Below are 27,553 nucleotides of genomic sequence, written 5' to 3' on the forward strand. Positions count from 1 at the left end.
ATCACATCCTTGTTTCTCTTTTTAGTTCAATGTAAGTGAGATTTCTAAAAAAATCAAACAGGTTTTTGTAAAATGTTACAAGGTTCACATTTGTGTTGAGGGAGCTGAGCTGAATGGCATTTAATGCCTACTGAATAGGGTTTCCTCTCAGTGTTGTGGTATGCACCAACTAATAAAATAGCTGTTCCATTTTTTAATTTTTGCATAATGAAGGAGAACATTCAGATAATTTATCTAATAGATATAGTGTTCAATTTGAAATAAAAAGTAGGTATTAATAAATTTCTTGATTTTTATTCAAAATATTAGCTATTATGTAAAATAGTTTTTCAAGAGTTTTTCTCTTCATCATTTCCTCTTTTTCATGTTATAATTGTTTGTACCTAATCAAGATTTCAAACTTGGATTTCACTGTGTGTTGAAGTTTAATAAGCAAGGATTATGCAGAGATATCTTTCCTTAATGTATACTCACAAATGTTTCAATCCACAGAAAGTTTCCTACTGTAAAGCAAAGGGGAATTTTTCAAAACAGTTGTGTCATGTGATTCAAGCTGTGCTGCTGGGCTAAAACCTTACATGCTGTGACGAAGGGGTCTTTGGAAATATTTTTGATATGCAATTTTTAAATCAACACTCTATATATTTGAATATATACACAATGGTTTTGACTTTATATAATTGAAAAAATCTGTTAGTATATAGACCTCTAGGCTATATTCCTTTTCATTTCTGAGTGCAACTGAATATGTAGATTTTAGTTTTCTTTTATACAGAAAAAATATTTGAGGACACTCCATTTTTCCTACTAAGTCCTGAGAGATGCAATGAAAGAATTTAAGCCAGGAGATCATTAGGAAAATTGTATTTTCCCAAAAAATGTCCATTTTCTAAATGGAAAAAGTTTGTTTTCATAATTTTGGGTTCGTAAGAATTTTAGCAAGACAGTGTTCTCACAGAAACCCTCTTTATTTCCTCCAGGCTTCTGGAGACCTCTTGTTTTCAAGGTGCACAGATCTCTAACGCTTCTCTTCCTCACTCCCTGGGTGGAAGTCTGGAAGCTCTGGGACCTCTGCTCCAATCAAGGCTTGTTCCAGCTCTGTAGTTGGAGAATTTGAATGGAGTTTGAAGCCTTGTCTCTGCAGCTGAGACTCTCTAAGTTTCTAGGGTAATTCTTTTGGAGTTCGGACAAAATCCCAGGATTCCTGGCAAGTGAATTGTTCAGTGCTACAGACTACCTTAAACTAAGAAATCTGAGGCTTCCAGTTCCGATCAGCAACTATGACATTGCAAAAAATGTACTTCAGAAAAGAATCACTGCTCTTTCAAAATAAGTTTTGGGCTTCTTATTAAGCTGTTAATAGGAAAACAAGCAAACATCAGTTTTTGTCCTAATTTAAACTGAAATAAAATTTGAGAATTCTTTACAAGCTGCATTTTTTTCTATTTGGTCTGTCTTAGTTGAGTTGGAAGGATTTCACAGAAAAGTGACAATTAAATCTGGGACAAAGAAAATTCTCACCTGGAGAGAGATTGAAACAATTGGGACAGCTTTCTTTAAAAAGGAGATGAATAAAGAGACACAATAAAAATGCAGAAAGTCGGGTAGTATAAAACTTTCAGTTACGCCTATTTTCAGAGTACATGAGCAAGAAAAAGTCCACACTTTGTATCATTTGCTGAATATCAGGATGTCACTAAAGTCAAGATTCCGGGCAAAGTCGAGCAAAGATTATGATCAATTCTGGCAATTCCTGTGTTTCCTGACAGATGACAAACTCAAGGAAACAATCTTCATCTTTAAATGTCAGGAAGTTGGTAGTGCATTATTACATCTGAGAGGCACTGAGATACAGTGAAAACTGTTTATCCTACCAGTCACAATTGTTGATCTTTTCTCTTAGATTTTCAGCCAGAAGAAGTGTTTGAAAGGAGCTGAGGGGGTGACTAATTACAGCCACCAGAGATTTATAATGAGGTATAGTTTATAAATTTGAAGATAGATGCTACTTGTCAAAGAAGACAAGACTAATGCAGTTCCTAGGTGAATTACCCCAAAACAATAATGCACTTGTATTTGTTCTAAATGAAAATGCTTACAGAAACAACAACTATATTTTAAATTGCAGTTATTTTATTATGCAGAATTAGGAACAAAATAAAATGAAGGTTTTTAAGTAATAACTTGCTTATTAACCACTTCCTTAATATTAAAAAGTTAATGGAAATCACGGAATCACAGAATGGTTGAGGTTGGAAGGGACCTCTGGAGATCATCTAGTCCAACCCCCCTGCTCAAGCAGGGTCACCTAGAGCACGTTGCACAGGATTGCATCCAGGCATGTTTTGAATATCTCCAGAGAAGGAGACTCCACCACCTCTCTGGGCAACCTGTTCCAGTGCTCTGTCACCCTCACAGTGAAAAAGTTTTTCCTCATGTTCAGATGGAAGTGTCTGTGTTTCAGTTTGTGCCCATTTCCTCGTGTCCTGTTGCTGGGCACCACTGAAAAGAGTCTGGCTCCATCCTCTCGACACCCTCCCTTCAGATACTTGTACACGTTGATAAGATCCCCTCTCAGCCTTCTCTTCCCCAAGCTAAACAGGCCCAGCTCTCTCAGTCTTTCCTCATAAGAGAGATGCTCCAGTCCCCTAATCATCTTTGTAGCCCTATGCTGGACTTGCTCCAGTAGTGCCACATCCCTTTTGTGCTGGGGAGCCCAGAACTGGATGCAGTACTCCAGATGTGGCCTCACCAGGGCTGAGTAGAGGGGGAGAATCACCTCCCTCGACCTGCTGGCAACACTCTTCCTGATGCACCCCAGGATACCATTGGCCTTCTTGGCCACAAGGGCACATTGCTGCCTCATGCTTAACTTGGTGTCCACCAGCACTCCCAGGTCCTTCTCCGCAGAGCTGCTTTGCAGCAGGTCAGCCCCCAACCTGTACTGGTGCTTGGGGTTATTCCTCCCCAGGTGCAGGACCCTGCACTTGCCTTTGTTGAACTTCATGACGTTCCTCTCCGCCCATCTCTCCAGCCTGTCCAGGTCTCTCTGAATGGCAGCACAGCCCTCTGGCGTATCAGCCACTCCTCCCAGTTTTGTATCGTCAGCAAACTTGCTGAGGGTGCACTCTGTGCCTTCATCCAGGTCATTGATGAAGAAGTTGAACAAGACTGGACCCAGGACTGACCCCTGGGGGACACCGCTAGCTACAGGCCTCCAACTAGACTCTGTGCCACTGATCACAACTCTCTGAGCTCTGCCATTCAGCCAGTTCTCAAGCCACATCACTGTCCACTCATCTAACCCACACTTCCTGAGCTTACCTATGAGGATGTTATGGGAGACAGCGTCAAAAGCCTTGCTGAAGTCAAGGAAGACAACATCCACTGCTCTCCCCTCATCTACCCAGCCAGTCATTCCATCATAGAAGGCTATCAGATTGGTTAGGCATGATTTCCCCTTGGTGAAGCCATGCTGACTACTCCTGATCACCTTCTTTTCCTCCACATGCTTGGAGATGGCCTCCAGGATGAGCTGCTCCATCACCTTTCCAGGGATGCAGGTGAGGCTGACTGGCCTGTAGTTGCCTGGGTCCTCCTTCTTGCCCTTTTTGAAGACTGGGGTGACACTGGCTTTCTTCCAGTCCTCAGGCACCTCTCCTGTTCTCCATGACCTTTCAAAGATGATGGAGAGTGGCTTAGCAATGACATCTGCCAGCTCCCTCAGCACTCGTGGGTGCATCCCATCAGGGCCCATGGATTTGTGGGTGTCAAGTTTGCTTAAATGATCTCTAACTCACTCCTCCTCCACCAAGGGAAAGTCTTCCTTCCTCCAGACTTTCTCTCTTGCCTCCAGGGTCTGGGGTTCCTGAGGGCTGGCCTGAGCAGTAAAGACTGAAGCAAAGAAGGCATTCAGTAACTCTGCCTTCTCTGCATCCTTCGTCACCAGGGCACCCACCCCATTCAGCAAAGGGCCCACATTTTCCCTAGTCTTCCTCTTGCTACTGATGTATTTGAAGAAGCCCTTCTTGTTGTCCTTGACATCTCTCGCCAGATTTAATTCCAAACGGGCCTTAGCCTTCCTCGTTGCATCCCTGCATACTCTGACAACATTCCTATATTCCTCCCAAGTGGCCTGTCCCTCTTTCCACTTTCTGTATACTTCCTCCTTCTGGTTGAGTTTTGCCAGGAGCTCCTTGCTCATCCATGCAGGTCTCCTGCCTCCTTTGCTTGACTTCCTACTCATAGGGATGCACCGCTCTTGAGCCTGAAGGAAGTGATGTTTGAATATTAACCAGCTCTCTTGAACGCCCCTTCCTTCTAGGGCCCTAACCCATGGGATTCCTCCAAGCAGGTCCCTGAAGAGTCCAAAGTTTGCTCTCCTGAAGTCCAGGGTTGCGATCCTACTTAGTGCCCTAAAGGCCAAGTAATCTCTGTAGAAGAGTCATATAGTCTTGTAACTGGAAAATGAGTTACATTTTAGAAAGAGGGTGTTTCAGAATTAATGCTTTAAAATATAATATTATTTCATAAGAACCTATTGCCTTCTGAAGGTAATATCTGATGAGACAGCAGTAAGAATAAAGCAAGCATTTTTATGCAGTGACTGTTAAAGGCATCACTAAACATTATATCCTTCATTTCAAAGGACAAGGAATCATTCTGTGACCTTTTTACAGAGCGCTTAGGAAATGCAGCCCTCTGAAAGATATCATCTTCTTGGAGAAGCCCAAAATAAAAATGCTGCGCACAGGCAAAGTTTTCAAGTTAATATAATATGACATATAAGATAACCAAAAATCACAGGAAGATATTCTTACCTCTAATTTGACATTGTATGATAGTGCAGAAACCTGGAATGGCCTTGAAAAGCTTGAAAGGGCCCATAAGAGGTTTCCTCTGGACAAAATATGCAGGAATTAGCTGCAGTGCTGCCTCCTCAAATCTGCAAACAGATCTGAGGCAAGGAGAGTTTTGCTGGAAGACAGAACACGTAGCTTGATAAAGCAACATTAAGAATATCAGCCATTTAGATGATCCTCCAAGTGACCTGCATGAGACAGGCTTTCTTCTTACTTGTGCATCCTTGTGCATCCCCTTGTGCAAGGGGATGAAAATCAAATCCAGTTTGAGGCAGTTTGTTATGTAAAAAAAAGAAAGCAATGACAATGCTACAACACAGAAGCAGCCACATTAGCAGTCCATCTGCATACCTAATTAATCCTACTTTCATCTTACTACAAAAACAGGATTGGTACTGCAGGTCTTGAAGATGAACACATAGTTGTAATTTATATATGACCATACTGGATTCTTCCCTTTAATAACCGTTTACAGTTTGTTTGGTTGTTTTTTTTTTTCCTGCCTGGTATCAGAAGTCCAGTATGTGGTAGTTCTTGGCATGGCAGTTTGACAATATAACATATTTCATGAGCTCTACTGATTGCTTTGATATTCATTTCTATCTATTTTTTTCTTTAATTGAAGCCTATTAGCATTTCTATTTATTTTTCATAATATATTTATGCGCATTTATATATTTATATATAAATGTGTGTGTGTGTGTGTGTGTGCGTGCACATGCGCACATGTATACATCAAGAATGGAGAGGAGTAATTTAGTTACAAGGAACACAAGGGAGGAAGTAAGACAATACATATACACACTTCTGTTCTTTGGGCTCTTGTCTTGTTTCTTTACTTCTGTAGATTAGGGAAATTTGCTGTTCATTCAAGTACAGGTTCACTTGATTTACCTCTTCCCTATTAGCACTATGCAGATGAGTATACTTGGTAAAAGTTTTTAAGAATTCAGGATGAGATTATGGAATCTCTGTTTGCTCACAGTTGTGCAAGATCTGTCTTTTTATGTCCATTAACTGAAAGACTTCTTCAGCAGTAAGTTACAGAAAGTTTTGCAATCAAGCTATTGATGCTGCTGAAACATCTGCCAAAAGGGCAAACAGTTGGTGTGCGAGCACTCACTAGTGAATCTGAACTCTGATTCATCTCCTCAAGAACCAAACCAGAAGCAGAGCCAGGGCTCTTTGGGGATTCTGAATGGTTTAGAGCTCCGCATCAGAGCAGAAGCCACCCAGATCTGTGGCATTTCTTAGATCCCATACGTTTAAACCAACCAGTCCTTTGCTTGGAATTCAGCTGCTTGTGGTATCTCATCACTTTTGTCCCATCATCTGGAAACTATCAAATCATTCATCAGCTTCCTGATCAGATCTAGACTTATGCTTCTTAATACTTTCTCCCAATATTCTGTACTAACTACTTTTGTTCATTTTTCCAAATTTTGCTTGATTCAAACCTGATATTCTTCTATGTCTATCTTAACACTTTTGTTTACTATGTTCCCTTTGTGTAACTCATAATCACAAATATATCAAGTTCCTTCGTTTCCCCTTCCTTTCTAAGCAGTTCTTTGCTATTGATTAAGAAAAATACATTAATATGTTTCTAGCTGCTGTTTAAGGAAAACATGGTGCTCTTTTTTGGATAATATTCTACTTGTGTGTATGTAGATACGTAAGTTCAATAGACTAAGTCAGTACTGGCTCTTTCAGTGTTGAGAGTTGTATAATATGCATGAAAAAACACTACCTGCCCTAAGTTGCCAGAATTTACATTATCTATATTCTTCAGTGCAATATGGTGTTGGTTTATAAAAATATTATAAGTAATAATAAATCTGTCTTTTCCAGAATTACAGAGTAGTTCTTGTGGCAATCCCGGAGTTCCACCAAAGGGTATCTTGTATGGTACAAGATTTGATGTTGGTGACAAAATCCGATACAGCTGTGTAACTGGATACATTTTGGATGGCCATCCTCAGCTTACTTGCATAGCTAACTCTGTGAATACAGCATCGTGGGACTTCCCAGTTCCTATTTGCAGAGGTAAGAGAAATGCTACAGTAATTTTTTTAAATATATCCATTATATTTATTCATTTGAGCAACTTATAATCTCTGTTTAAATTATTAACTTTTAGACTGCGATTAAAGAAACAAAAGCTTTGGGGAATATTTTGATGTCTTGCTCATATACATGTATCTCAGTATATGCACCTGCTAATTTTTCAGTCAATATCCTATTAAAATTCTATTTCACATTTATTTTAAAATATATGTAATCTGATTTCATAGCTAGAAACCTAGCAATGCGTAGATAATGAATATTTGTGTTCAGTATGGTTGAACATGACTACAACTAAGAAAATATAAATTTGGGGTCCATTAACACTTCCTAAGGGCTGAGATTTTGTCAAATATTAACTGGGATATAGAGCTAATCATGCCAAACAGAAACTTGAAACTACCCAGCAATTGAGCTAGGGGAACTTAGCCTCACTCTCTGTTGGATCTGATATCTTAAAAATTCTTCACAAGGTATTCCTTGTGCTCTAACAAATAACATTGTAGGTCAAATCCTTTTCCCTGTCTCAAGTTAGAATTATAGCAGAACTAAGGAATCCCGTTTTATGGAAAAAGCTTATTTTATGAGGTTTTCAGGGAGAAATACTTAATGTTTGTACAGTAACACAAGGAGCTCAGGTAATATAATGGAGCATCTATCACTATTATATACAACCAAATACTATAGAGTTAGCAAACATTTTGAAGTAACACAGTTACGCCAGGCAAGCTTGAGATCCTTTCACAGAATTACAAGTTAACTCTATAGAATGGAACATTTAGTTTTGCCTAAAAAATTTGATGTGGTCTTATATGGGCTACATAAGCTTTCCTACTGAAATTATATTTTTAATAAAATTGTGATAAAAAATAAAAAATAAAAGAATAAGTGTAGTTCAGATGTTCAGTTGGATTAAAACCTGGTTAACAGACATACCAGTCTCACAAAAAGTAATTACATATGGGAAATGGTTATCATTGGAAATACAGTTCTACTGCTTCCTATTCCTTGCTTAGTATTTTTTAATATGCTTGTCTATGACCTTGAAGAAAACACAAAGATGTTACTGGTAATACTTTTTTCTAATAAAATAAAATAAATGCCAAAGTCCACCCCTCCTACTTCCCAGAAAAACACTAGCTAATCCTTAGACAGATATATAATCAAGGCTTAAATCCAAATCTCAGTAGTGGAGATGATCGTACATTTTTTACACAAATCTTACATTTACACAAATCATACAATTTGTAGTACAGTAGAAGATCGGTGAACTGGACCTTAGACCATTGTCCAAGTCCTTGATCTTCAAGTTTTGAAATGAATCAGGACAAAAAATTGTGCTCTGAAGTGAGGATGATGAGGCATTTTGAACCTGATGCTTCCACTTGTCAGGCAATTATGACAGTTACAGTTCTGCACACTCTTTCTTTTGAAACAACTCTGTTTTCACTAGATCTTTCAATATATTTCCTTTTTTTATTTCAAGGGGATGTGAAAATACTTTGAAAACTCAGTGTCACTTTGAGATGGAATTATAAGCTCCCCAAATAGTCCTGCAGTTAAACATAACTCTAACGTGTAGGCAGAAGACTGTCGTATAGGAATGAGAAAAGCATAGCTTCTTCCTGTTTAAGATTGGAGAGGTCATTATGAGAATAGTGTTCAGTTCTAGGACAAAACTGAGCTTAAAAATTGGAAAGGGCTCAGAAAAAGACGAAACATATTACATTAGTTTTGAAGACTGACATTTTGTCACGAGACTGAAGAAACTCCATCTTTTCAGTTTATGTGAAAGAAGATGAAGAGGTGACTTAATTAACTGCAGAAGCAAGTACAGAGGGAAAAGATCTTTTGAGAGTAGACAATTCCCTAATCTAGCCCAATAAGACTGAAGAATCTAAAGAATAAAAGCTGAGCAAATTAAAGCTAAAAAATAAGGTGCACATTTTAATAGTGATGGTTACTAATTATTGAAACATTACCTATGAATGTGATTGATAGATTCTTGATTAATTTGAGTTTTTACATCAGGTATGATTGTTTAAAGACTTAATGCACCAAATTACTGCAAAGGCTTTTTTTGGTCTATATTCCATGAAAATTTTGACTAATTAATTTCAATAGCTCCTTCTATGAATCTTTGCTTGATATGAAAAACATCTAGCTTTACATTTAATATAGAAATCTTTGTGGTTCCATTCTAATAGGTTTGTCCTAATTTTGCCTAATGTAATTATGCAACAGAATTCTGCAGGAGATTGCTAAAGGTGATTACCCACTAATGAGTTTCTTATCTCTTTCTCTCCATTTGTTATGGAGACTGTCTTTGATTAAATATTCATCCTTAAAGAGTTCCTCTTATAAATGTCTTATTGTTCTCCACCAGTGGTTATTACATTTAAAACAGGGGATCCTAAGATGAGCAAGTGAAGTTGTGTGTATTTTTAGAGTGTACATGTATCTGTGCTTCAGAATGAATTTTTCTCAACCCTAAAGAATTTGGCAAATAGTTTTTAGTATATGGCCAGGTGTCTTCCAGAAATTCATATTATAGTTGTCCATTTTCATCTAATTAGTTGGACTAGGGAAAGATGGACTATTTCAATGTCATGACCTGAGAAATCTGTCTGATTTGCTATGACAATAGCATAGGGAAAAAAGCCCCAAGAATAGCAAGAAAGTATGGTTGGTTCATTATTAATTTTATATATTGGCGCTTTTTTTATGTATAGTAAATAAATTGAACAAAGTTCTGAACTTACAGCATGGTTAGATGCCTGTGGAGTTAAGCTAATAAATCTCTTTAAATCATATGTATGCAAATGTCATTTCATCTGCCTCTTTTCGTTCAGAACAAGTAAATTTGGGGAGTAATTTTTTTGTTGAGATCATTCTTTTACATTACCTTCACTTTGAAGAAAGAGAGTAGAAAGAGGAGGGGAGGGTCGTATTTGTGTTTTAACGATCCAATTCTTACACACTGATGTTTCAGCAAGGGGAATTTCATTGGAATCACCAGGGCTTCCTATTGCCACAAGTGTCCACTCATGAGACCTGATTACCTGCTTATGGTTTAAATTTGGTGGACAACACTGATATTTGTACTTTTTAAAGTTATTTTTTTAGCCACATTTTCTTCATAGTTAAAAGAAGTTCCTTCTAAATAGCTTCCTTTTTCTTTACTAGTCTTTATAGGTTTGTATTGGAAAACCAGTGCACACGCTTAACTATTGCTTTATTTCATAACCCGTTTATCAGTGATAATAGTTAGAATGCACAAAGTTTTTCACCTGTCGTTTACATGTTTTGATATTCATTAAAATACTTTTATCTTTATTGGCTTTGCTATAAGTGCAAAAGTACCTTAATTAAAAGAAAACCAAATTAGTTTTATTGTGTTGCAGTCAATTCTACTGTGTATACTGTGTATAACCCCTAACTAGTTTTAAAATAGAGTCTTCTTCCCTGAAAAAAAAATTTTGATGTTTTTAATAGTGAAACATGACATCAGCTTTATCATCTCACCTTCCATTCCTAAGATAATGTTGCAGTTTGCAATTTCTACATAATGTAGCAAGGTAAAAATAATTTACAGTGGCTAATAAATAAGATAATTTATATATAATATTGTCATTCTATAAAGGTTATAATAATTATACACTTTCACAATCAAGGAAGTATTCTGACTTTTATATTTTTAAAGCTTTTCCTGCCCAGGACAAAGTAGCAATTATGTTGTAAAAATCTTTATTCTAAAACTGCTTTTTTAGAATTCAGAAATTTGGAAAAAAATATAAAGAGAATAGTGTTATTTTTATTCCTAAAAGTTCTATTAAAAATTTTCATCTTTGCCTGTACTTATAGCTACAAAATATTTGTCACAATAAAACTTCTTTTCAGTTGCTCATACCTTTGCTGCTTCAGTCACAACTTTCCATTAATATTAAATTTAAATTCATACTTAAGCTTTTTCAAGAATTACTCAGCTACTTTTTTTAGAGTGGGATCGAGAAAAGATATTGCTTTACCGCTGCTAAATTACTGAATGCTTCATGAAAGACGAAGTAGCACATAGGAAAATAGGTGTATTATACTGAGCTCAAGTTCCAGTCAGGTGATGCACCTTAATGGGAAAATTCAGTTTCATTTATAACTCAGTTAAAATGAAGCATTGTGTTACACTTAATGAGCTCAAATAAAGCATTTTGGTATACTCAACAAAAACATGCTCAATATTCTAATGTGAGAAATGAGAAATGTCATATTTTCAAATTTCCATCATGATGTTAGATAGAAATATCGGAATACTTTTCCTGGCTGGAATTTTTAGTTTCACTTATGGAGGCAAAGGCACAATATACAAGGCCTGGTTTCACACATCCTGCTGGTGAGTCTCAGTTCTGGACTTCCTAGAAGCTCTTTCCCAAGGACAGGCAGCTACAGAGATCCAGAATTAAATTACCATCGTTGCTTCTTTTCCCAGTGAAGGAACATAGCAAGGAGAACTTGGGAAAGTTCTTTCTTCGTACTTCAGAAGCTATCTAACTGTCCTTGAGAGGACACTCTCCGGAGCTCAGGTACCATCTGAACCTGGCATCTGTATCCATGGCAAAAGTTAGTATATTAGCTTAAATACACACAGAGATGTAGACACACAACCACATGCAAGCATGACAGTATGACGACAAGGTGGAAATTCAATTTGTCAAAATGCCCATTGAAATGGTATCTTGCCACTTCACAGTTCTTTTTTCCAGACATATATGTCTTTTTTTTTTGTGACACTGGTCAGGTTCCAGCCCATCTGACTTTAGGTTTCCATAATTTAGGTATTTATATCAAGTCTGGTTGTCTAAGACTCCCTTCACAGTCAATAGACAAAATTGCACACCGTCAAGGTACTATTCATGTCATTTTTAAGTAAACATTTTCATCTCATGTAACTTTAGACCTCTTTCTTAGAAAGGAATAAATTACACCTGTCACATTGCACCCATACACAGAAATTTGCATTTTGTTCCATTGGCTGTAAATACAGAATAAAATGATTAGTTCAGAAGACTCCTACTCATTATGAATAGATATGCTATTCAGAAAAGCAGGAAAAAAATCTGCTTACAAGAATAAATCTTTTCCCTTTCACATATTCTATTCCAGCTGCCCATGTTTAGGAGCATGGTTTTTTAACAAGTGGTTTTGTTTCTCCCCCTGTTTAAATTCACATGTATTTAAGTAATAAGAGTGCACACCCCTGACTGTACTTTTTTTACAAAGACAAAATGTATTTTAACTTTTTTGATTATCTATCTGGGAGGATACTGAGTTTTTTTTCCATATTTTGTCATGACAAAAGTAGAGACTAATTAAAGGTCCCAACTTTTAGTAAGAGACTAAAAAAGTTGTTACTAAATTCCAAGTTTTGAGATTCTATAATTCTCCATTGACATTTATATATGTGTATATAAAGATAAATTTATCTATACTTGTCTACATAGATGTATAAATGCTGTAAAGATACCTCATCTTTCCCTCTGCCCTGCATTTATTCCCAGTAAACGAGATCTGAGGTATTTATACACCTATAATGCAAAAAAGCTCTAACAGGTGTCAAATTGGAGTGTTAGGATATCCAGCTCACTATGAAGTATTTTGCCATTTCCTGTGTGCAGAAGCCACTGTCAAGGAAAATCTGTTAATTGCAAATCACTGCTATATTTCTGTGAATAGACTACATCAGATAAATGCTAGGTCATGTAAAATGGAGAGCGCCTTCTAATGAAATAAAAGTATTTCTGAGGTAGTTTTGTAGACCCTCCAATATACTTTCTTTGAAGGGATATATCTGCTTATATATGGGCTATAATAATATGGAATTTTGAAAAAAATGAATTAAACTTCACATAACTACCAAGAGGTTTTTATATAGCAATGTAGACATCTCACGGACAGATAAATGTGTTGGTTTGGTTGCAGATAGGTAAATGATTTTGTGAAAGCATGGTAAACAGGACCCAGTAATGTAAGTGGTAAATAAGCTGGCTCTGCCTTTGTGTATTTGTTGTAAGTCAGCTTTGTAGGGCATAGGGAGACCGAAGCAGGAGATAAAGTCAAAGTACTGCACTTGCTGCCGTGCAGTGCATTAACTAGTAGAGCTGAGAGTGTACATGGAGGAAAATAAAGTGCACTAACGTAAAGTCAGGAATAAATTACATCTCATAGGGAACAAGCAGCATTTTCTGAAATCGGTTCTTTCACCACTTCTAATTCTTTCTTATATACAGACAGTTGTCACTACTCATTCTTGGCTAAAGCCCCAGTATAGCTATGTGAGATTGGTTTGAAAAACATGTTGGATTATTTTTAAAGAGTAATAAAAAATGTATAAGCATAATATATCTGAATCTGAATCTTAATCAGAGCATCAGAATCACGCTTTCATGCAGCTTGCATAGTTTTGCTTTGCTCAGCATCCTGGGGTTTCAAGATTTCCTATCGGCACTGAAGGCATCTGTCCTAAGATCATTTAGAAACTTGCATTAGCAAAGGGCTAATCCTCAGCTGGAGCGATATGGTCCAGAATAAAAATGTCTTTGGATCAAAGTAATTAGCATTCATTGGTGCAGTAACCTTCTTAAAATAGAAAAGAGGTCTCGTAAATTGCGTCTCGAAAGAGTATGTAGAGGATTGGGGAAAGCAGCAGAACTGACTTGTTTCTAAATAAATGAAATTGTGGTTAGAAGGAGAGAGAAAGAATATGCAATTATTCCAGAAAGAGAACATTTGCAGATAGTTGTAGTTCACACAGAGGTAATGAGAGGGCAGATCTGATAATGCATTTTGTTGCTACTTTTGGTGGAAGAGTACCAATAAGATCAAATTAAATAACAAAAGATCATTATATTTATTGATACAGGCAAGGCAGAGGATAAGAGAAAGACCAGATTTTAAACTCAAGGCATCTAATCCAGTACTGAACAAAAATAGAATCTCATGAATATCAAAATGTTTGAGCTCACAGTTCTATTCCAGGCTGGGAATTAGGGCTAATTACAACGAGTGGACCTGAAGTCAGTGAGAGCAGTTAATGAAAAGCTTCAAACACTGGTTTTAGCACCTGATTTATTAAAATACTCTTAAGCAATAAGGACATAGAAGTAAATGATGCATTGACCATCTTCACAGATAGGATTGAAATTATGCTGCAAAATTGTCACAGAAAACAACACAGCAGTGAGATTTACACCTGAAACTGAAAGGGGAAGGTTAATATGAGGGGCCAAGATGACTGAATGGGAAGGAGAAACTTGGAAAAGTGCAATGCTGTTTTAGGCTGATAATAGGCAACAATTAAAATCTTTTGTTTTGGTAATGAGTACAATAGTCATTATAGCATAATACTTGGGGGGTTCATTCCAACAAAGCCCCAGGCTTTCACATGAGGTTTAAAACCAAGTTCTAGCTGAGTTTATTTATGAGAAAACCTTTTAAGACTATTCAAAGAGGAGCGGTGTTAAACCTATAGCTCTAGCCCAATTCCAGTTCGGACTAGTAAATTCTACCTATGCTACCTAATTATTTCCATATTGTTTCTATCTTACATTGTATTTGGCCACATTTTCTTTGTGGTATTGGTGGATAAATCCTTTCCAATGATCAATTAGCATATATAATATTCTGTAAAATACTTTGAGATACTCTGAAAGCAATTACTGGTAAATCCCAGGTTCATTACCTCAACTTATTAAGCTGCTTAATCCAAAAAGCTTTTCCTGACATGGGCTTTTAAATGAACTAGTTTGTTTTTTTCCAGATTATATAAAATTTTGGCTTGATAAAACTTTTCATGTCTCCCAATTTCTGTCTAAAATTAGAATTTACCTAGGTATAAATGCAAATTTTGAGGACATTGCCCAGTATTTAAATAACATTTTGCAAACAGTGATATATAGCACAGTTGTAATTAAATATGGAAGGCAGAAGTAGTAAAAAATTAGTTCTCTGAAAATTCTTTAAAGTCCTTGAATTATCATTATCTGACAATACAACTGATTGCCAGTAGTGCTTTTTGAAGGTGAAAGATTTCATTGATGAAATTGTAATATGATGTCTTAATATTCTTCAAGGCTACATCTTTATTAACTAAGGAATGATTATAGATTCTCCTATGGAACATGAATCTTGTCCTTTAGCCTTAAATTATCTTCCTGTACACTGGCATGAGTGTTGCTGTTTTATATGAACACTAAGAAGGCATTTTTTTCTATTTTGTGTGATGGATTTCAAATCTGCAGCTTGTCTTGAAAGAGATAATATTTATGGATGTCCACTGATAAAGCAGTCTGAGGATGGTTCAGTTTTGTTACAAAAATATATTTAGAATTTCAGAAGTCTCAGGGAATTATTTTGTCATCTTTTTATTCATCTCTGCAAATTAAGAGATTAAAAAATGATCTGCTATAAATTGTGTTGATGTTGGAAGGACATTTAAATGCAATAGAAACAGTAGCACAGTTTATTAAAAGTTTATGACACATCTCATTTTATTTAAGATAGCCAAGAAATGACTGATAGCCTAGACTTAGTCTCTTAAAGAACTGACTGTAATGAGCATAAAGGTAAGAAGCCTGTTTCGCTTGCTCACTTGTGTTGTAGGTTGGCCTTCTGAGTTGTGTTCAAAGCTGGAACCTTTGAGAGCGGATCTCTACAAAGTTAGCGCGTAAAACACTTGAGTCAATCAGCGCAGCTGACCTTATTTGACCAGAGCAGAGCTGTTTATGGGCAAAGGTTCTCTCTGTTACTATATGTCAAAAGGTTGGTTTGGGGTTCTTCTAAGACTGTCTGATAAAAATGCAGTAATAAAGGGGAAAAAAAACTGTAAGAACTTAGGAACAGTAGTTACTTCATCAGTCTAATGAACCCAGTCTTGCTATTCTAACAGTGGCTCATATACACTTCAGAGAAACAAACTTTCTACTGTGCAGTTATGCATTAATTCTCCCTGTGACACATTTCCATCTTATCTTTCATTTTGCATTTTTGATGTTATGTCCAAAGTTAAAGAGTCTGTATGTCGTCCATAAGTTGTCTCCCATATCATTCTAGGGCACCACAACCTTGTCCAGCATTAATACATCCTACAACCTAATCAAGTTGAAAAGGACAAGAACTTTAAATTAGGAACCATGGGGAAAGAAGATTTTGACCACAATGAAGTCAGGTAGCAGTGGAGTCAAAAGAAAAGGATGTAGAGCGACAGGAATATGAGACACTTCAGAAATGATGAAATAGGGTGAAGGGACACCTGCCTCAAGCATATACACAAATGCATGTAGCCTGGGACACAAGTGGGAGGAACTGGAGCTCCACATGCAGTCACAGTGGTAATGTTGCTGGAGTAACTGAGCGATGGTGGGACAGCTCATGCAGCATTTCCAGACATATTCTGGAAAGGCAACGTGGCAGGATGCAAGCATGAAAGATTTCAAAAGAACTTAAGGTATCCACACCCCTGTTTCACAGTGAAATTTATTCTCTGTAGATATTTGTCAAGATAGTCCTTTAAAAACATTCACTTTTTCCAAAGGCTGTATTTTCCCACACTTTATCTTTACAATTAGGAAGGGGGTTTTGTCTTTTTTTTCTTTTGTTCCACATTAATTTTTCTTGCTACAGTTTAAGCATGTTGTCTTTTGTCCAGTGTATAACTTTGTACCACTGCACAATAGAAACTGGCTATTCTCTTCTTTGCAACTTCCTTGTACTTCTTTACTATTGATCTTCTCTTCTTTATTTGCAATAATCCCAATACACTCTTTCCTCACAGGCCACATTTTTGAGAACACTAGTAATTTTTGCTCATTTCTTCTAGCTTGTTGATAATTTATCCATGTCTTCTTTTGAAGTGTTGTGCCCAGATTAAGAAGACCATGGGTGAGAATTTTTGTGATTCATTGATCTGTAGCTCATAGTTACAGCATGTTCTGTTCTGCTCTCTGAACTGCTGGTGCATCCGATTACTCACATAGCTGGTTTCTGAGGGCTATTTTAATTCTTGCTTTGTTTTTAAAATAATGTTCTGTGTTTTAAAAAAAATTAAATGAAGAAAGTTGTCTTGATTAGTTATTACCTTTTTTTTTTTTTTTTTGATCAGAATGGACTAATTGTTGAATTTCAGGTAGAAAGGCAGGCTTTCATCTTTTTACATGATGGAATGAAGCACTTGTGGTAAGGCATAAATCACAAAGAGAGGTTTCCAGGAGCTGTAGACAAATCTGGCCAAACTCCCAGAATACTATTCTGTTTACTTACTGCAATCTACAAATCTGTAGTATAATACAGGCTGGCTGGAAATACTGTGCCAGGTTCCAATTTTCTAACTATATATGGTAAAAACCAAAATGCACACATTTATGGGAATAATGCTGTGGTTTAACTCTTTCTTTTCTCCTATTTTATTCAGTACCAATACCAAAGAAGAAATATTCAGAGATTCAGCTCACCAGAGTTTTTGGACATCAAATAAAAATTTTTAGGCACTATTTACCTCAGGCCAACCTGCATGTATCATGAAAATGACTTTCTGTAAAATTGTTCCTCTGAACAGGATTAGAAAAAGCAGAGTTTTCTGAATAACAATAATGATCATAACTTCATAAACAAACTATTTCAGGAATTTTATTCTCATTGGGGATTCAAAGGGCTTCTTGCTCTTAAACAAGCCATCTGGACATCATGTACTCACAAGGATTTTATAAAGTGTTCAGTTTCTATCATGAGCAGTCTCTACAAAATACACCCAATTTAGACTTTATATAAAATGTGGTTCCTTCGCTATTTGTGGACAGTCCTGTTAATATGAGCAGGCACACAGTTTGAGGGGAATGGAAGCCTTATCTCTGCTTTTGTCTCTTAGTCCAACCCCCTTTCCAGGACCTGACCAACAGCACCAGACTGGGTTCAAATTTTACAATCATTAACAAACATTAGCACTGTTATATTGCAAAGCCTCATGAGAGCTGTAGCTACGTCAGTGAAGTGGCTTGTCTACCGTTTGCTCTTTCTAGCTGTTCCTAGCAGCCCTGCTTGCTCTGGTTGTGCTGGTTTCTCTAGCTGCACTCTTGCTCCATTAGCCACTTTTGCTGGTCACTGCAGCTCTTCAAGTAAACTTGGTGTGTGCAAGAAAAGCAAGTATATGTAACAAGTACACAAAATAGCTATATGTGCTTACTTAGAAAAATCACTTCTGCTTAAAAAAAAAGAAAAAGAAAAAGAAAGAATTCTTAAAAGAGACTGCTGCTTTTCCTTATAACTTGCTTTCTGAGTCTGTGAGCTGTTGCCTTTTGGATAATGCCTCACATTCTGGCATAGTTTGGTGGCTGTTTTTTGATACTATTTTTTATGTTATTACCAGTATAACATTTTCTTTGCAACAGTCTTGCCTTTTTCATAGAAAGGTACTCACCTATCATCAAACAACAAAATAGTAATTCACCACATTGCAGACCTCTCCCTGTCTCTTTTTTTTTTCTTCCCTTCTGTCAACCAAATGTCAATAGAGCAAGATCCTCCCCTTTTCATCCTTCTTCATCTGGAGCTCCCTGGAAGAGCAGATGAATGTTTCAGTCATGTATAATTGATGTCTATTTTTTTTCTACATTAAACTCTATTTTATTCTACTTAAAAATGTCTTTATGACCATCAGAAGAAAGATGTTATAATAGTTACATATTTTTGTAAAATATGTAGCACATTGGCTATATCATGTTTGGGGAGGGAAGCCAGCTCATTTCTATCATTCTATTCTTCTTACATATTTAGTTATACATTAAAAGGTGTTTCCTTCTGTGTGTTAAGGTTACTTATCCCACATTAAAAGCAAAAAGACAAAAAAATCCTTTTATGATGCAGCTGTTTTCAATGCATATTACACTTGTTCGTTAGAAAAAAAAAAAAGAGAGTTTTACAATATTTTTCTTGACTTCAGTCCCAACAGGGGTACATTTTTCTATTCATCCAGTAAGCCTTGATAAACCAGGTGTTCCTTTTTTATACATGTAATCACTTCCCACTGTTATTTAAAAATTGTAGTGATCAAAGAGGCCAGAGTGCACGTTATGTTTCTCAGGCTGAATTTCAGGTATTTCAGGATGACATTTTATACCATTTGTTTTATTTAAGAGTACAAGAACTACAGCTAAGACTCAGTTTTCCGTGGCCCTCCTGTGATGAGCCCATTCATTCACAAATTAATAGCAGCACAGGTAAATAAGACCCTAGCAATCAAGTTCCTTATTTCTGTGCTTCAGTATGAATTCTCTTCTACAGCCCTGGCCACTTACACTTGAAAATGTTAATGCTGTATTACAGGTAAGCAACATAGTGCAGGGTTTAGGACCCTTCAAAGTTTAAACCACTGAGTATTTTCCATGAGACAGATTTTGATTTTAAATACCTTTTTTCAGTATTAAAGAGTTAAAAAAAAATAAAAAGAACTTTTTCAATAACTTACTGTTTTCCATTTCATCTCATTAGAAAATAGATTTCAAATATCTAAGATTCTAATAACTGTAGCTGGAAGGTATTTTAAACCAACCCTTTTCTACATTTTAATGCATAATTGTTTTTCAGAAAGGTGATACAATGCTGAACATTGAATGAAAAAAATTTCTTAGTTGCTAGAATAGAAGAAAAAATCAAATATTTGAACTCATTTTTTTAGCTGTGTAATAGATTTGCACTGTATACATATTTTCATGGATTTTTAGAATATAGTCTCAGTATTTTCCATGGTCTGTTGAGGCATGTGACCCCAGATTGCTATTTGGAGTTTTCAGTAAGAGTCAGGCCACCCAATGGCTCCATTGCTTACCTGGTCATGTCTCCTTGGTCCTTTCAGTCTTCTGTAATTTTTAAAAACAGTGATACCATGTGACTGATATGGCATCGGATTTTCCCTGTGAATTGTGGTTCTCCTTGGAGCATGCATATAAATGCATAAGTGAATATTCATGCTTGTGTTGATTGCTTTCATTTTTGACTGTTGACACTTTTTTTTTGCATCACAATTGTTTATCAAATATACTTTACATTAGCTACAAAGATTATCAAAATAGAAAGACCTTCAGCATACCTACTAGTTAAAAACAGCTTAAGGGGAAAAGCCTATATAACACAAATGTGTTAAGATGAGAAGGAGATAACATAAAAGAACTTATTTTTCTTTGCCTCAGTGCATCAATACAGTATCTGGAGCAGAGATTTATCCTCAAGTTTCTGTCAGAAACTATTCCTCCTCGTACATCGGTATACAAAGGCCTCAGAGTCTGTAGCCAAACGCAGCCAGATCTCAGGCTGTTTTTCAGGTATGTTGCATTCAGCTGTAGGTACCGGGGGGGGGCTCCATTTCTAGTGAGCAAATGTGTTGGTTCGAATTAGAATTTTGGGGGGACCGAATAAAGACCAAGGAAAGTTATACAGTGGCTTATATGGCACATTATTGCTTTCTGAAAGGCTGTAGAGAAACCAGATTCAATAATAAGGACAGAAAATGGAATGAATGAAAGGTTTAATAGTCCTAGATCAAAAGAAAAGAGATAAGTTTAAAAAGGCAGATAATTGGTGGCAATACTTATAAGACTGCAAAGGCTATAGAAAGTGAAAAATGAAGGGAACTTTGCTATTGAAAAAGAATATAAGTCACAGTTTACTGAATTCTTCTGATGAATTTAAAGATGATGGTAACAGGTAAGAAAGACAGGGGAAACAGGCAAGATTAAAAATTTTGGGGATGATAATACCGTACAGATATTATACTATAAGAAGAAGACTCTTTTACAAGAGCACAGGAATTTTGGAAAAGGGAAGACCGTATCTGAGAAGCCCAGTGATCTGACTTTCCTTTCAGTATAAAGCTGGACTCGTTCTGCATGTGGGATCCCTGCCCCTCTGTTCTACAGTCTGCCTTTTACAGAACTTCTGAGAAGCTGACACTGAAAAAATGTGTGGATAACCCTGTTCCAGGATGATATTTTGCATGTTGCACCTGCATTTAAATCTATCCTTCAAAGCTGTAGTTTTCAGATATTTGCTCTCCTGTCAGATTTTCTGCCTTACCTCATTGTGTAAGTGTCCACAAGAAGTGCAAAAGCATTGCTTTGTATAAATATCATAAGGTAATGTTGCTTTACAAGCAGTATTTCTTTAACAACATGAGCTAATTCTTAGACTCCAGAACTGATTTCTGATTTTGGTCAGTGAATTAAAAGATTTTACTGCTATCCCAGGCTCTGGTTGCTAGAACACCTACAGGTTAAGCTGGTTTTGCAATATCTTCCTCAGTCTGTGACAACACATTGGAGTTTCTGTGTCCTGGTTCTCAGTTATAAATACTACCTTCTGCTCACTACTTGGTGTCTTATGTACATTGCTTGGCCTACGGTACATACGCGCATAGAAAAGCCAGAGAAAAAGAGTCATTTATAGGTGACAAACATGACCCTGCATGCTAATGCTCTTTGTTTTATGCTACTGCATATATGATCCGCAGCCATCCCATTTCCAGTTACCTGTGGAAAAAAATTATTTGTGTATCAAGTCTACCATGCCATTTGCTATCCCACTACCATTTTGAATGAAGATGCTATAATCATCTTCCAATTAGCGAAACAATTTTCTCTTAGACATAAATTCCAACACTACATATTATTTGATTTGCACAAGCACTATGAAGATGGCTTACAGACATGAGTGATTCTGTAGTCCTCTAGTCCCAGAATAAATTAATATAATCTGTGGGTTGTCAGCTTGAGAGCTGGCAGGCTTGGTAGGCTCTGCTGCACTTCAGCCATTTCCTGGCTAGGCTAGCACATAGAAAGTCCAATTGAGAGGTTTTCTAAACGTGCACAAATAATTATACTAAAAGCTCCCTTTCCTGTCATTGCCAGTATTTCAGTCTTCCAGTCTTTCTAAAGATCAGTCTTCCTTCTTAACCATTGTGCCATTGTTTGCATAACGGTCTGAAAGATCCATGGTCCACATTAGGAGTTGCTGGTGAAGAGCTTTGTCATCAATATTTAGCTACGTTTTGAACAATGCCAGCAACTGCTTTACTGGAACAAACATATTTCTGAACAGTGTTCAGGTATCTCTGTTAGATAAGGGCTTTCAAATAGTGGATCATTACAACACACATCTATAGAAAAAAATATAAAAAGTGAAGATGTAAATATAAAGATATAAAGACTTCCTTAAATTAATGGTGCCTGTTGTACAACTTGTATATTGAGGAAGGAAGATGGAATTCTGGAGAGAAAACAGAATTTTAGTTTGAGTTGTGGTTTTTTGCCCCCAGCTATTTATTTAAGGATTCCTGATGACAAACAATTCATGTCTAAGTTTAATATGTGCCATAGCTACCTCCAAAGATTTCATGTTGTTAAGTTACCATTTCAACTTCATATGAAAGACTAAAGGAAACCAAAATAGCAAATGAAGATAAATGAACTGATTAAGTCACAGGCACTTCTTGCAGGTAGTTAAACAGCCAACACACAATTTTTGTGGTCTCATAACAGGCCCTCAGAGGCTGCAAATCTTAGTGCAATTTATTTTGTAAGAGTATGGATGAAAAAAGTCAAAACAATTGACAGTATTTAATATGAACAAATATTTGACAAGCAAAGTAGAACTGTGCAAGCTGAAGCCTTTTGTAGAATCTGTAAATGAGGAGTATACAAAGACCATTTTGCAGAGCTTGCTAATGAGGAAGAATGTGAAAGTTCATCTAACAATAAGGCTGAAGTAAAGACTGCCCAAGCAAAAGCAAGGAATTCAAGATAGTCCTGTCTTAATGCACAGGGCACCAGGCAACTGTTTGCAAGTGCCTCAACAGCTGGTACACACTGTGTTTCAGGGCTCAGGTCCATTGATGGTGATTTTAGATTCACTGCACGCGATAGAGTTTTTCTGCAAACATGAAGCAAGTATGGCATTTTGGATATATTGTGCATATGCAGTTTGTCTCTTGTATTAAATATGCGGTGAACGGGGATAGTACATTGCATAAAAATGAGAATATTTTCACTGAGGTTCTATAGAAAAAGAAATGCTGTACTGTTTGTGTAGAGTGACTTCACACCAGATGTGTAGGATGACCAGTCTCAACTCAGCTCAAGTGGATTTGAGGTTTTTTACAGGGTCATTTGGAATGTTGTGTGTTGCTTCTTTGAATTTTGATTGCTTTTATCTATATTTTTTATTAGAAATTAATTATGGTCTAAATTGTGTGTAAGAGTAGAAAGCCAATCCAAAACATCACTTTGTCCTTCTCTGCAGGGGAGTTGCGTTGCTATTTTTTTTCCTTTTCTCTATGAAATTTATCTAGTGGGTTACTTCTCTGATAATGTAACTGTGTTTTTAACCAGAGTGGTGCTTCTTAAAAACATGAAATGAGTGTTGCTAGACAATGAGAAAGTCCTGCAGTATTTGATCAGCAGTTCCCCAGAGAATTCTATCCAGCATATGGGAAGCGTTTCCATGGAAACAATAACCCTATTAAAGCTGCTAAGAAGAACTCCTATCTTTCTCCAGTTTCGTTTCCCCCAACCTCTTTTTTAGCTACTTTGTATTATGCATAAGTGTCTCATTTCAAATGGCACAATAAATTGAAACCTTTCATTCCCTAACTAAATAGAATATATTGCTTTCCATAATAAGCTCTGTGATTCTATGAACCAAATGTTCAGTCCTTGTGCTGCTCTCTTAATTTTAGGCAGTTTTACTTTGGGGGAATGTTGTTATTCATTTACAAGTTAGTCACATTATTTGTGAGCTGGGAAGATCTAAGTAACATTTTGGGGGGAAGGGAAAAGCTTTTCAAATACGGTGGAAAATTAAGCAGTGGGATAGATTGCTCAGGAAGGCTGCAGAATCTCCAATACTTGGCTTTATTACAACTTTGGAAGGTGGGTTTTTTTTTTTTTTTTAATATGTGAGATGAGTGGGTTCTGTTGTAAATTTTTAATTTTCCTAATGGAGGCATCTAACCCTATTTAGGACATTTAAGATATAGACATTTTTCTCAGTTAACTTCTTAAGAAGTAGGGTCACTGGTCCATGGACCAAAACTCAAAACCCACTGATGATTCAATTCTCAGGATTATTTCTTTCTAAAATATAATTGTCAACCCCTTTATTCGGGAGGGTTTTTTTCAGTATGCCCATGTATTTTCAAGAAGTTCAGATTCCTCTTTCCTTTGCGAAAGTTCATTTAGGACACATGAACTAAATATTTGTTAGACATTTTCAGTGCTGTAACATAACTCCAAGCTTACATTTAGATTTGTATTAGTAAATGCTAAGACAGTTTAAGAGGTAAGATCATAATGAGATAGAAATTTTGGACTCCTTTCATTAAAAGTGTTTTAAAAAATTGTCTGTTTAGGACAAATGAATTTCCTAATGGATGTCAAAGTATTTATTTCAAAATACTCACTAGCCTTGGAAGATCCAGAATTTGCAAGGAAATTCTTGGAAAATGAGAAAAAGATTAGGAGCCAAGTTTATAAATGATGTAAAGAGAAATATAAGGCTTATATATAAAAAAAAGTGTTAAAATGTTGTGTGTGTAAGCCATTTCCTGATTGTTTAGTATTGCTCCCATTAAAGACAGTGGGAATGAGTAAGAGCAGAGTTAAGCTGTGTGAGGACCAAAGGCTGACTGAAGAAAAGTGACCAAGAGGTTTGCTATATTTCTATTATATTTCTTTTTCTAGTGGCTTTTTTTTAGAATTATGCAGAAAATAAAAAATGAAATAAAAGCTCAATTCCATGGCATATGACTTCCATCATTTTCCTAATTTGTTTATGTCATCTCCGAATTTCCTTTGTTCTTACAGAGTACTTTAACTTAAACATTTTTTTTCTTGGGCTGCAATGTTTGCAGTTAAATATCCCCACTGGGCTCCGAACTATGTGTACCCAATTGAGTTGTTTGATGGCAACTGTAGAGAAATCATATTTTGCAAAAAATATTGTTTAGCTGGGAAAACATTTTAAGGAAAGATTCATTCAACAGGATAGCAGCAAATACATCGTCAAATCTATCTTTGTGATGGAAATGAAGCTGTATTATCTTAATAATAGAAGCATCATCTTCTGTTATGGAATTTATAAAAAATAAGAGTTTAAGAAAATCTGCTTTTCTGTAAGACTTTTTGCATTTCTCAATTCTGCCTTTCTTCTCAGGATAATTAGTTTTCCTTATTTATGTGACTAATTCACATCTCTACCACTTAATACTTTTAATTTATTTTATGATAGTTCTCAAAATGTTTAGAAGTTCTGAGGGCTGATTAATGACCAAAGAGTTTACAAAATTCCAGTAGGATTGACTTAAGTTCGGCTATAAATCAGAGTTGTGTTTAGCTGGATTTGGACTAGACAGGATGTGGTAGATTCCTTCAACCAATGTAGACATCTTCAGTGTAGAAATATGTATTTTGACTACCTATCTAGGCTACTTTTGAGGCCAATAGAGAGAATAAAGCATTTCCAGTCTGTCTAACGTTCACTTCTAATATAAATCATAGAATCATAAAATCATGTAGGTTGGAAGAGACTTCTGGAGGTCTCTAGTCCAAACTTCTTCTTCTCTCTGGGCTGTATCCAATCAAATTTTGAATATCTCCAAGGATGGAGACTCCACAGCATTTCTCATCCTGTCCTACTGTCTGATCTCCCTCATGGAAAAATTTTTTCCTTATGCTGAATGGGAATTCCCTATGTTTCAACTTGTATTTGTTGTCTTTTGTCCTTTCACTGTGAGCCTTTGAGAAGAGTCTGGCTCCATCTCTGCACCCTTCCAGCAGGTGGTTGAAAACAACAGTAAGATCTCCCTCAAATCTTCCCTTCTCCAAGCTGAACAGACCCAGCTGTTTCAACTCCTCCTTGTATGTCATGTGCTCCAGCCCCCTAATCATCTTGGCAGGCCTCTGCTTGACTCTCTCTAGTATGTCAGTCTTTCTTGTACTTGTCTTGTAAATCAGATAGGGTGCACCTTAAAAGTGGCTATTTCTCACTACTGGTTATGAAAAGATCCTAAGGTGACTGGCTCAAATGTAGTTTTCTACTGTGTATATATCAAAAGTTAGATGAGATGTCCAGTCCTACAGGTTACGCGGATTCTGCAAAAGCAGAGAGAAAGAAAATGCTGGCAAATCTGTCTCAAAGTACCAGACCAGACCATCAATAAGGAGCAGCATCAGGGAAGACAACAGACGGTAGGCAAGAAGATTCTGACAAATGGAGTGGACAATTTTGACATTGCTGATGCAACAAAAACAAAGACGGGACGGAAGATAAACTGATACATTAAAAAAAAATGCATTGGTTATAGGGTATTGATAAAAGGACCAAAGGAGAAAGGTGAAGCTGAGGCTTAGATGAGGAGATGGAGAAAGTCGGAGAAAGGATACAAATATATTCAAGATAATCTTAAAATTTTCCAGAGCAACAGAGAGGTGTCGTGTATTTCTTTGTATGTGTATGAATCTGGTTTGAAAAAAATACTTTTGAATATTAGGCTGTATAAACTTACATTTTCTTCTCTCATTTTTCCATGTCAGACAACATATGATCTTATTGCAAGGCTACTGCTTTTCATTTGCTATAACCATTTATTGTATTGTGTTCTGTCAAAAATTGTATATTCCCTCTGGCCAAATTCAGTTAAAGATTTTCAGTGTGGCATGAAGAAATACACTAAAATTTGTCTTGCCCACAAAATAATGGATTGGATGGCTAACAATTTATTTGTGTCAGATAGGCTTGTAAAGAGTTATTGATTACAGCACAGTATGCTCATAAAGAGAAAGTAAAGAAATCCAGCAAAACAACATTCATTTATCTGCTTCATTTTTAATTGCAAATGTTAGATATTTGCCAGAAGAATCTAACAATGTTCTTACATGTTGCTCCTCTGTGTGCTTCAAATGATACTCGTAAAGTTAAGATGAAAGTACTGCACATTTAGTTGGGGGGTTTTTTAGCTATAATGGAAAAAAGAGCATTTTTTTCAACTATTAGTTCAGCCAATGCCTTTCTATATGTTCATGTTATTTTTCAGTTTGTGGTTCTATTTCTAAAGTTATGTAGTTACCTACATACATTTTAAATGGTACCTCACAGGCATAGAACAGGGCTTACGTTTTTTCACAAGTTTTGAAAATTTGGAAAGCATAACGTTTACCCTAATTTTTAAACTTTCATTTTTAATTCAGTATTTCTGCAGAAGTATATAAAATTCCTGAATCAGAAAATGGGGCAGGGATAGGAAGCAAGTAGAACATGGTTCCAAATTAGTAGTCATTTAGCTGATATTATTGTAGAAGGGAGGGAAAAGGAACCATTTACAGAAACAAGTTAGTTTTAGAATATGAGTAAAAATTAATTAATAAAGTTGTAAGTATCAAGGATTTTACAACATATTAAAAGTAAAGCCAAAACATTACTTAGCTCTATTCAGCCACAGTGCTAGTCCTTCAGAAACAAACTAACAAACAAACCAAAAAAATATATTTTTTTCTGTGGTAGTGTTCAGCTGTGGCACAAAAATGTAATAAAAATATTGA

At 36.2% G+C, this 27,553-nt stretch overlaps 1 protein-coding gene across 1 annotated transcript in view; it reads left to right on the plus strand.

Moving 5' to 3' along the window:
* Positions 1-27,553, plus strand: part of CSMD3 (CUB and Sushi multiple domains 3) — a 734,654-nt gene that overhangs the window by 162,768 nt on the left and 544,333 nt on the right. The window contains 2 exon segments of the mRNA XM_067292283.1: positions 6,714-6,908; positions 15,476-15,541. Of these exon segments, the coding sequence (XP_067148384.1) occupies positions 6,714-6,908; positions 15,476-15,541 (261 nt within the window).

This window comes from Apteryx mantelli, chromosome 2 (assembly GCF_036417845.1).
Source record: "Apteryx mantelli isolate bAptMan1 chromosome 2, bAptMan1.hap1, whole genome shotgun sequence".
NCBI lineage: Eukaryota > Metazoa > Chordata > Aves > Apterygiformes > Apterygidae > Apteryx > Apteryx mantelli.